At 42.3% G+C, this 12,340-nt stretch overlaps 1 protein-coding gene across 6 annotated transcripts in view; it reads right to left on the minus strand.

Moving 5' to 3' along the window:
• Positions 1-12,340, minus strand: part of SMOC1 (SPARC related modular calcium binding 1) — a 522,950-nt gene that overhangs the window by 64,459 nt on the left and 446,151 nt on the right. For 4 of the 6 annotated variants that reach the window (XM_029598788.1, XM_029598789.1, XM_029598786.1 and 1 more), the window contains exon 8: positions 2,305-2,379. The exons of the other annotated variants lie outside the window; for them this stretch is intronic. In XM_029598788.1, the coding sequence (XP_029454648.1) occupies positions 2,305-2,379 (75 nt within the window). The remainder of the gene's footprint in view (positions 1-2,304; positions 2,380-12,340) is intronic. 6 annotated transcript variants of the gene reach the window in all.

Below are 12,340 nucleotides of genomic sequence, written 5' to 3' on the forward strand. Positions count from 1 at the left end.
GCCGGGGGGGTGGGTTAGGTAGAGGAAGGGAGGGGAAGGTGAGGGGAGGGCGAAAGAGAATTCCCTCCGAGGCCACTCCGATTTCGGAGCGGCCTCGGAGGCAGGCTGCGTGGCTTGGCGCGCGCCGGCTGCCCAAAATCGGCAGCCTTGCGCACGCCGATCCAGGATTTTAGAAGATACGCGCGTATCTTATAAAATCCAGCGTACTTTTGTTTGCGCCTGCTGCGCAAACAAAAGTACGCGATCGCGCAGTTTTTAAAAATCTACCCCATATGTGTCAGTCATTAGTATTTTACAAAATCAATGAACCTCAGGTCTTTAGGAAAAAAAATAAGGATGAAAATAAAATAGGTACTGTGTATGGTGAAGACAGAAAAGGAGGTAATTTTCAAAAGGATTTAAATGTGTAAAAACATATATTGTAGCAATTTTCAAAAGCCTATTTACGTGACTAAATCCTTTTGAAAATTACCTCTAAAATGTTTTGGATTTCAAAGAATGGAAATTTTATGATTCTAAAATCACTGTTATAATGTTTACCCACTGTTTACCCACTGTTATCACAATTATCACTGTTTCAGTGATAATTGTGCTGTATCTGTGCATGCTTACTCAAGAACAAATTGATATCTGGACTGAAGAAAGCTTCAAAAACCATTCCATTGGGTGATTTTTTTTTTAATGAAAAAAAAAAATAGATTGCAGTTATATCTATATTGCAGTTATATCTATAAGGTGCGCATGACTGAGGGAGCATTCTGATGGGTAACAATACTTGCATGATCACACATCTTGAGTGGAATATTTCATGATGTCATAATACATGCAGTGAAAAACAAATTAAAAAAGAAACAGGAACAATCTAGAGAGAAGTTCAAGCTCTGTTTAAAGAAGTAGTAAGTGCAAATTCAACATTTTTTTTGCTAAGTCTAATTAGAAATGTGGTCTAATACACTACTATGTAATGTTCTATGGGGCTGTTTAGTTACAAATATGCACTCTGTCACAGATTATCCCTTCTACAGGGCCAGCCACTGAAAAATACATATTTGTACAATAATGTACATTTTAGCATGTTGCTAGCCGCCACCACTTCTGAGGAAACCATCTGTCTCTGTATAATATGTGTTGTATGAAAGCATGTGTTTCTCACTGTCTGTGGTCAGAGAAGCATGTGTGCTTCTGTTGCCTACACTGTGGACAACATGGTGTATTCCCAAAGGAACATCCACACTGCATAATGCATAAAGAGGTAGCAAACTAGAAGGGTATTAACCCTGCAACGATCCTCCACGATAGTTTGCTACATACATGCAAAGGAACCAGCGACCTGAAAGCACTGCAAGTACAATTCTACCTTACAACAGTGTGGAGATTTTAAAATATTGACACTGCTTTAATAATTAAAACAATAAAGACCAAGGTAACAAATGCACTGCATTTTTTTCAGCATTTCATTTTAAGGCGGTGTCCCTTTCAATTGTGAGTGACCTTTGGTCTTCTAGCATTTCCCATTGATTAGTGTAAGAGCTGCGTAGAGTTGAGGACCCAGTTTCCATAAAGACATTTTTCGACAGGCCTGGTTTTTCAGAGGTACTTCATTGTGCATTTTGGTTTCTGTAGTCCTGATTCCAAAAATACAATAGGAAGGGTAAGGGCTTAAAGCAGTGGTTCTCACTGGTCTGCAGGACCCACCTAGCCAGTCTTGTTTACAGGATATCCTCAATGAACAGACATAAGATATATCTGCATACAATGGAGGCAGTGCATGCAAATATAGCTTATGCATATTCATTGTAAATATCTGGAAAACCATATTGACCAGGAAATCTTCCTGCAGAAAACAGATCACTGGGCAGCTCTGCAATGCTGATTCACCAGACGGTGTCACATTCAACTAGTTAGAAAGCGTGAGTTGTAATTGTGAAAAATTAGAGTTGGCCATGGGTAAAGTGTGATATCTAAGACATTTTGTGTTCCCATTCCATGTATTAAATGTGTTCTTCTAGCCCTTGTCTGACTTCCTTCTCCCCTTGTAGGCTTTTGTATGATCATTATTATTTTTTTTATTTTGATTGTGTCTTTTAATCTTGTTCATTTTATTATGTAGGCTTTATCGTGTAATCCATCTCAAACCTTTTATGTGGGAAGAGTGCGGATAATAAATTCCAATAAAATAAATAAATGCCACAAAGCGGAATGGCATATGTCCTCTTCCCTGAAGAACTCGGTGAGCAACCCTGTATAATTAAAAAAAAAAAAGGAAGTAGAAATCTGGCCCCCTGGAAGTCTGGGGGGGCGTACCTCTCAAGTGTCCCTGATTTTGCATCAAAAATTCTCCTTGTCCCTGCTCAATCTGGTGTTCTCCCTCATTTAGGACTAGGAATTAAAAAAAAAAAGCAGAAAAGAACATCAGAGTTCAGTTGAGCATGTTTATTATTTGTTTTGTTCAAACACTTTTCCTTAATCCATAAAGTTGACATTTACCATTTGTAACTGCTCAGAAGGAGATGGGCCATGCAATCAGAGTCTCAGCCTGGGTTACTGGCCTGTGTCTCAGTACAGGCTGCAGTGGGAGATTAGTTGAAGCAAAGGGAGAAGAGTAAGTCCTGATGCAGTCAGCTGTGCCGATCGAACGCTAGGGAGCACACATTCTGTGCTGCATGCAAGGATGGGAGTCAAAATCGATAAAAAGGGGGGTGGGGGAGAGATTTGTTTCTCCTTGCCAGCCTTTTTAATCTCTCTGCTCGTCTCCGCTCTGCCAGCTTTCTAGTGCCATGTCCATGTCTTGCTCCATCTTTCACTCATTTTCTTTATTGCCTCCATTGCCTCTTCAGTTCTTTTTTTTTTTTTTTTTTTTTACCATCTCCCCTGCACCTTCCTCTTTTCCCTCTTAAGCCCCTCATCTCCCTGTCAGTCCCATGCCTTCTTTTCTCCCACTGTCCCCCCCCCCCCTTCTTTCCAGATTTCCACCCTTTCAGGTTGCTCTTCTTTTCTCCTTCACTTTTTCTACTCCAAGATAAGAGGGATTTTCAGCAAGTGGGTCCCGTTTACTTCTCCTTCAGCACATGCCAAAATCATTTATCAAAATTAACATTTGGTGCATTTAACTTACAAATGCAAAGGGCTTGATTCGATAAGATCTGTTTGCATACAGGCTGAAAGGGAGAAAAGCCTTCAGTCAACCAGACCTTAAGTGTGGGACAGCGTGCTAACAGGAAGCAGAGCAGGACCACTTGTCCAATTAACACAGGCATAATTTAAAAAATATGACAATAAGTTGTGGGGGCATTCTTTGCAACATATGTGGGAATTTTGTTTGCTTGCTTCCCTTGCATGTTGTTTCCCTTTGAAAATTAGGAAGGGCAAAACGCAAGCAGTAAAAGCCTCCTTGTACTTTGTACTTGATATCTGTACAGGTGGCCGAGAGTACAGTAGCATGCATACCTTTGACAATATCACGTATGCGCACTGTTTTATTCCCTTAACTTGAGCATGTCCAAAGAACCTCTCTTCTTACCTTTGCTAAAAGTAAGCTTACAGTGGAAGCCCACATGTACTTTTAGCTGGGCAGAGGAGGGCAATTTTCAGCTAAGCCGTTTTAGCCAGTAAATCGGTATTCACCCAGGCAAATTGCTCTTCCTATGCCCAACATAATTAAATGCCACAAAAAGTCATATATTCCAACAATTAAACTCAATATAACTTTTTTCCCCTAACTGTACACATCTGTCTCTTCTCTGCTTTCATCGTGTCTTCTTCTCACTCCTTTTTCTGGATCTTCCTATCATCTGTCTCACCAGCATATTTCTGACTTTAATCTCAATTCTCACCATTTCTCTCTTCTCTGCAGTTATATTTCTTCCCTCCATCACAACTTTTTCACGTCTTTCACTCTTCTCCATCACCCATTCTTCTTCTTCTGTATTTCTATTTTCATTCTTCTACCTTCATCTCTTTCTCCCCCTTATCTTTTTACTATCCATCTCTCTCTTTCTCACCCCTCCACCTGTCCATCTTGTACCATCACTGGCCCACCATTTCCCCCTCCCTGGCTTCCCATTTCTACTTTCCATCTTTCTCTCTCTGGCTTACACCACTCCCTTCAGCTATCCATGCCCCTCTCTCTGGCTCCCCTACCTACCTCTGCCTTCCCTTCTTTGCCCTCCTTCTCCCTTGGTTCCCATAACTTGTTTTGAGTCCTCCTACTCCCCCCCCCCCCCCATTGTGTTCCAGTCCTCCATTCACTCTCTCTGGCTCCTCTGCATTTCACCCCTTCCTGCCTGCCTTTTGCTATTTTTCTGGCAGTGATAGCAGCAGCAGGCAGGGAGAGCTGCCCTATTGATGAGGGAAGGAGAAGCTGCTGCAGACATCACATGCAATTTGTTTGATGGTCCTTGTTCTACTTTCCTTGCCTGCACTTTGATCTGCAGGGTGATTTGCTGCAGTGTCTCTCTGTATCTTACTCCGAGAGACATAGTAGGGGGTAGTGGCGGCAAAAGGAATAGCACACACTCACCCAAAAGTGTCTCAGAAAATCCAAGTTGGATGTGTCTGCTACCCCTTCAGGCTCTTCTCCTCTGCCTCTCCTCCATAGGAATGTTTCTTATTCCTTCTCTTTTTAGTTTCCTCCCTTTCTCTCTAATATCTTCAGCCATCTCTCCCCACCACTTTCTACCTCACTTCAGAAGCCTCTCCTCTCCTCTCCCCTTACCTTTTCATGTTTCTTCACCTTCACTCCTTTTGATTCTTTCCTTTCCCTTTTTCCTTTCAGGTCTTCTTCCCTCTTCCTTTCTAATTCCACTAATCTCTCCCATTTACCTTTCCTGTGCTGTGCGTCATAGTGAGGGAGCCTGAAGACAGCAGTGGGGAATAGGACAAATTTTCAAAACGAGGCTTGTATATCTGAAGAAGAGGAGCAGTCCAGGAAATGGAAGCACACATTTATACTGTTCCCCGATGCTGTTTTCATGGTGCCACTGCCATGCTTAGGGTAGACATTCATCCTCTTTTCAAAAGGACAATCCAGTTTTCTGAAACTCTGTTCTCAGTCTTCTAATGATATGAAACAAAATATCTTTATGTCCTCTATTTTTCTCTTGAGGCACCCAACATTTCAACTCACAATTAAACTTTATGAGGTCCATATTCAGAACTCAGAGGTTATCCAGCTAAATTATTTTTTCGGTACTTATCTAATTCTAGCCAGATACCGGTAACTTTTTATCCAGCTAAAACTTGTCTGGGTAAGTCAGGGGTATTCCAGGGGCATAACTGGAAGGAACTGAGTTAGCTGGATAAGTTATCTGGGTAGTTCCAATATTTAGTTAGCTGGATAACTTATCCGACTAACTCTGGTCAGTCCATAAACCTGCCCTAAAGTTAGCTGAATAAACTTATCTAGTTAACTTTAAGATAGCTGGATATATCCAGTGGTGCGGCTGCACCTCTCTATATATAGGCTGTTAGCTGGATAAATGTATCCTGAATATGGACCTCTATACTGTTAATCTTCAATGACTAATATATTTGTCATTTTATTAATCCATTGTTTGCAATAGTTCTGTGAATGCCAACAAAGACCCTAGTTGTCGTGTTTCTTAATAATAATACACAACTGAAAGCTAGCAGCTCAGGTTTCTATCAGAGGTGTAGATACTGAGCGAGTCAAACAACTTAAAAAATCAAGAAGTGTAAAACATAAAAATAAACAAACAAACCCATAGTTAAAACCAATACTTAGCATGGCTGTGTTATTATACATAGACAGATATAAATGTGATTTATAGTGCTGATGATTCTTTGAGTTTATGTGCCAATCAAGACTTGTTTTGCTGTATTTACAGCTACACTTTTCTGTCCCATGAAAATGCACAGTTTGTATAATCTTAATTGAAAATATCCAACCAAGAGATGCCCTTCAACTTAGAAAGAACATGAGCTCATAGCAAAAAGAGTGAACTTCAAACATTCTTTACCCTATGCTCCTGTGGTATCGATGTTAGCAGCCAAAAAAAGGAAGCCTTACATCAGCACATTTTGTCACAAAAGCACAAACTGAACCCTTAAACTGCAGGTAAATCATCTTTGATGTCTTTTTTTTCAAATCCTCTGGGTTACCTCAGGACAATAAAGTTACTGCCACTGAACTCTGCAGTCTAGCATGCTGAGAAGCATCACCAGTCATATAGAAGTGTGGACAGTGGTATAAAAGAAATCTACAATGACTATCACTGTGAAAAATTTATAGCATGAAATAGCAAAGGGGAAAATTCTGTTTGAAAACTCTCTAGTGCCATATTCCATTCTAAAGCATTTGGATTTCCACAAAGGAAATAACTTTTATGATTCTTTGGCAACCATTGCCTTAAGCAAGGATGCAAAGTGTTCCCCTTAGTTTTAGAGATGTTTTAATTTTGAGGAGGTGGTCCAGCATGAACTTCCAGATTTTTACAGTAATAAATAAGAAACCTCAGAAGCAATCACAACACAGCTATTCAAATTTAAATCTTTCAGTCTTGGTCTGGCTAAACTTTATGCATATAAAGATGACAATGCAAGGGTTAATTATAGAAAGCACAATGAGAAATTATTTCTTACCTGATCATTTCCTTTTCTTTAGGACAGTCAGACGAACCCAGAACATGTGGGTTATGCACCTCTACCAGCAGATGGAGATGGAGCAAACTGATGTCACAGTAGGGGTGTGCATTCGGATTGACCGCATTAGTAAAACACAACTCATATTTTTTTTTTACTTAAAAAATTGATTCGACATAAACGATCGGATTTCCCACATATCGAACATAGATATGTTCGATATGTGGGAAATCGCGATTGTTGAGCCAAAATAAAAATTTAAACCCCCTCACCCTCCTTAATCCCCCCCCCAGACTTACCACAACTCCCTGGTGATCGAGCGAGGAGTGAGGACGCCATTTCTGCAATCCTTGGCGAGAAGCATGTGACGTCGGCGGCACGTCGAGTGACGCCGGCGTCACGTGATTCCCGGCTCGTTCGCGCCGGACAGCTCGTTCGGCCCAAAAAGAACTTTTGGCCAGCTTGGGGGGGTCAGGAGGCCCCCCCAAGCTGGCCAAAAGTTCTTTTTGGGCCGAACGAGCCGTCCGGCGCGAACTCGCCGGGAATCACGTGACGCCGCGTCACTCGACGTGCCACCGACGTCACATGCTTCTCGCCAAGTATTGCAGAAATGACGTCCTCACTCCTCGCTCGATCACCAGGGAGTTGTGGTAAGTCTGGGGGGGGGGGGATTAAGGAGGGTGAGGGGGTTTAAATTTTTTTTTTGCACATATGTACATATACCCAACTCATTGGATTTTTTTTATGTCCATATTGGCCGCAAGTGGGACCCCCTTTCGGACATAAAAAATATGAACATAAAATTTTGCTCTGCACATCCCTATGTCACAGTACATCCCTGCAGTGACATCAGCCTGCCAATATTGCCTTCAAAAGCAACTGTGGACAGACTAGCAAAATTCTTGATTAAAAACAAGTAACCATTTCAATACTCAGCCAACAGACAACACTGAGCTTACACAATAAAGTATAAACATAAGTCTAGGGACTGGATTAATGCTTACTACTAATTCCTGTAACACGTAGGCACACAGGAGGACCATAATACAATCATTCTGCAGCCACGGGAGAGAAGCTGGATTCATCTGACTGTCCTAAAGAAAAGGAAATTATCAGCTAAGTAGTAATTTCTCATTTCTTAGCATCCAGTCAGATAAATCCAGAACAAGAGGGATGAACCCAAGCTACTCCCAAATAGGGCAGGTGGCTACCCGCAATCCAGTCAAAACTGCACGTGCAAAAGTTGCATCCTCCCGGGTCTGCACATCCAGATGATAATACCTGGAAAAAGTGTGTAAGGAGGACCACGTTGCAGTTCGGCAAAAGTCGACAAGAAACAACAATCTAACTTCTGCCCATGTCACTGCTTGAGCCCTAGTGGAATGAGCCCTAAACTGACTAGGTAATGGCTTCCCTGCATCCACATCTGCAGCTGTGACCATCTCCTTAATCCAGTGAGCTATCATAGCCTGCAAGGCCAGCTGTCCCTATCTAGTACTGCCATGAAGAACAAACGGGTGATCCAACTTCCGGAAAGGCTTAGAAATCTCTAGATAGCTGACAATATATCTCTTGACATTCAAGGGTGACAACAGATGATATTCCTCTGCATTTCTCTCTCTGTCCAGAGATGGCAGGGAGATGGACTGATTCAAGAGAAACTCAGTGACCACCTTCGGCAAAAATGAAGGAACAGTATATGCAGTTGTACCGCTCCTGGCATCACCTGAAGGAAAGGCTTACAGCAAGACAAGGCTTGGAGGTCATAAACCCTATGGGAAGAGCAAATTGCCACAAGGAACACCGTTTTCAAAGTCAGTAACCTCAAGGACAAGGCACGCAGGGGTCTAAACATAGGGCCTGCCAAGAAATCCAATACCAAATTAAGACTCAATGGGGCACTGGAAACCGCAAGGCAGGACAAAGATGGTTTTACTCCTTTCAGAAAACAGGCTACATCAGGATGAGCCAACAAGGATCCACCTGACCCCTGAGACAGGCGAGAGCCACTACTTGCACCTTTAAGGAACTGAGAACCAAGCTTTTATTCAAGTCATCCTGCAAAAAATTCCAAAATGAGTGGAATCTTGACAAAGGAAGGAAGAGTACCTCGATCCTCATACCAGGCCTCAAACACTCTCCAAACCCACACATAGGCCAAGGAAGTGGATAACTTTCTATCTCTCAGTAAAGTGGAAATCACCGCCGCAGAGTATCACTGCTTCAGCAAGCGAGCCCTTTCAAGGGGCATACCGTAAGACAAAATTGAGTCAGAACTTCATGAGGGACAGTTCCCTGATGCAACAGGATCCTGTGTGCCAGAAGTCGAAGAGGCGAATCTACCAGGAGTCTCCGCAGATCTGCATACCATGGTCTCTTGGGCCAGTCTGAGGCTACCAAGAGCCCCATCCCTCTGTGGCACTCGATCCTCCAAACCAATCTGCCCAACATGGGCCGTGGAGGAAAGGCATACAATAACATGTCTTCTAGCTACTCTTGCACTAGGGCATCGAGCCCCAATGACTCTGGATCTCTCCTGCGGCTGAAGAATTGCAGTACCTTCGCACTGCACGAAGTCACCAGGAGGTCTAGGAATGGAAGACCCCAGTGGTCCATAATCAGCTGAAACACCTCATCTGACAACACCCATTCTCCTGGATCCAGCTTCTCTCTATTGAGAAAGTCTTCCTTTACGTTGTCTCTTCCTGCTATGTGTGAGGCTGAGATCATCTGGAGATGCACTTCTGCCCATTCCATATGTTGATCTATTTCCAGTGGTAATTTTTGGCTTTTAGTACCTCCCTGCCGATTGATGTAAGCCGCAGTCATTGCATTGTCAGATATTATTCGGACCAATCAATCTTGCAGCCTGTCACCAAACTGTAAACATGCCAACTGTTCCGCACAGGCTTTCAGCTGATTGAAGTTCCAGAGAGACTCTTCTGTATTCCAATGCCCTTGTGCTGTCAGCTCCTGACAGTGAGCTCCCCAACCAAGGAGATTTGCATTCATTGTCAGTACCAGCCAGTCCAATGGGGCTAGGGAGGCTCCCCTCCTTAGATGATGCACCTGCAGCCATCACTGCAGTTAGAAGGAGACCTCTACTGGCAAGTGGAGTCAAATTGAATAGTCCTGAGACTGCGAGTTCCACCGAGATAGCAGGGAGTGCTGCAGAGGACACATATGCACCCTTGCCCACAGTACCACTTCCAAGGTTGCCGGAATTAAGCCAAGTACTTGCAGGTAAGACCATACAGTTGGGCACAGAGTGTTCATCAACAGAAAGAGCTGCGCCAGCAACTTCTGAATTCGAGCTTCCGGCCCAGCTTCATGTCAAACCGAACCCCGAGGTATTCCAAAGACTGAGCAGGCTGAAGACTGCTCTTGGCCAGGTTCACTACTCCTTCCTATCACAAATATGTTTCAAAAAATCAGTGTTCTAAAAATATTCTTTATATATAGATACTTTGGTATGAATCATATATTCCTGAATTGTTTTTTATAAATTAAAGCAATAACAAATATATACAATTCATCAAAAAATTCTGCCACAACATTAATGTGGAGGAGTAGCCTAGTGATTAGAGCAGTGGGCTATGAACCAGGAGAGCAGGGATCAAGTCCCACTGTTGCTCCTTGTGACCTTTGGCAAGACACTTTACCTTCCATTGCCTCGGGTACAAACTTAGGCCTGGATTTATCAAAATGCACTAAATATTGCATGCGATAGGAAAAGGGGTGTGTTTTATGGTAATAGGCAGTTTATCGCAATTTGCACTAATACTTATGTGAAGTGCTAAGTTACTGTAAATTGCGATAACTTTTTTGCACTATGCAATAAGTGCCCGAATTGTTGTATTTCCTACATACAACCACTGGGGGGACCAAGTTTAGTAGGTCTAAGCTCCCAGAGAGCCAGCCTATCTGTCAGGGCCATTCTACAACCACAGGGGAGGGGGAGGGGGAGGGAGGGAGGAAGAGAGAGAGAGAGAGACTAGCTTAATGGACTCTCTACCTGGGTAACATCAAGCTAGACTGAGAGAACATTGCACAAACCTCATCTTTGGGTGAGTTTCCTCATTCTGAAGGTCATCAAATCTTCACAAGGGAGCACTGTTCTGTTCGTACGTCTCATTTTGAATGTCAAAGTGGCCCCTAACCCCTACAGTAATACCTAAACCTCACCTTGAGTTACTAGGTGGGCCTCCTATAGAGATATAAATACCTACCTACCTAGGATGAGGGCATTATGGCTAGGCTCTCTCTCTCTAAATAAAACAAAAAAATATGTATATATAAATATATATTTTAAAAGTCATTTAATTAAATTTGAAAATAATGTTATTGAAAATGTTAAGTGAAAATGTCAGTGAAAGGAGCAATCCCATTTTCTGAATAGGAAGTGGTCCTTTCACTGACAGCTGACAGTGGAGGGACCATTCAGTGGCCAGTGAAGGAGTGAATAAATGAATATTAAATGCTGGTACAGTTTGAAGGAGTCCAGGCCAGAGGAGGTAAGATCTTCTCTGCCTCCAGGAGAGGGGAGGAGGGTTCCCCGAGAGTTCTTGAATGGGTAGGGAATTGGAATTTAGGAGACTCTGATTGAAGGCTCTGCTAATACTTTACTTTTCTTTTTGAGCTTGGGTAAGAGGAAGGGGGTTCTTCCCACAGTCTGGCTATTTTTAACTTGGATGGGGGTAGGACAGAGAAAGTTCATGTCCCACTGCCTGCAAAGTCATTTTAGCATGGACTAGCATGCAAATGGCCCATGAGTTTTAAAAGTGTGCTTACTTATTTTGCCTGCTTTTTTCACTCATAAAGCATTTGCATGTCATTGGCTTATTGCATGCTATGGGGCCATCAGTTTCTAGCACCTGCATTAAGTAAAGCCCACATGGATTTAATTATATCAACTCCTATGATTGCTTTGTTTTTTTTCTGGTTGGGGATGTAGTTCATTACAGTTTGAAGGGCAAACAAATTCGTGCTGATTTTTAAAGCTCATCCTACTTTGTGGCTCTAAATAAATCATGGAGCAGCTGTCTGAATCTTTATCAGGTTCTAATATACAAATCATACTGATATGCATAAAAACATAATGGCTAATGCATAAAACCAGAATAGATTTCTTTTAATAATGCAGCACAATAAGAGAAAGAAGACATAGGAATAAGACCAAATGAAGAAGCAATAAAGCCAAAAGGCAAATTGGTACTTTGAATGATATAGCTTGTACTGTACCTTTAAATTATAATTACTATATGTTTCAGGTTGGAATTCTGCCTAAATCAATATTATTACAAAGCTAGAATAATCTCTTTATCACATGTAAGGACAGCATTACAAAAGTAAAGCAGTGTATTAAATAGACTACTTCCCATAGTCTTGATTCACTCTAACTTGAGATGGGTGCAGAAGCTCTTGTCCATTGGGGGAGGAGGGTAGAATAATCTCCAGGCCCTACCATTGGGGGAACACGCTTTCATTTAATTCCAGTAGATATCACAATAAAACACACCACACTGGACTGATGTTCCCAAAGACTTCGCTTTTTACTTTACCTTCAACAAATGGGTTTAGTTCCAGTTTTGACCAGCAGGGCCTGGGGCAAATGGATATGTTTCTGCGCAGGCAGAAAAGATGTCTTCAGTGTCAATCCAAGCAGTTACATCCAAAGGTGTGTTACTGCATAGTCATCATGTCAAAACTTGGTGATTGTCACTCCTTTCCCATTGCAGCA

This window comes from Rhinatrema bivittatum, chromosome 4, assembly GCF_901001135.1.
Source record: "Rhinatrema bivittatum chromosome 4, aRhiBiv1.1, whole genome shotgun sequence".
NCBI classification, from domain to species: domain Eukaryota; kingdom Metazoa; phylum Chordata; class Amphibia; order Gymnophiona; family Rhinatrematidae; genus Rhinatrema; species Rhinatrema bivittatum.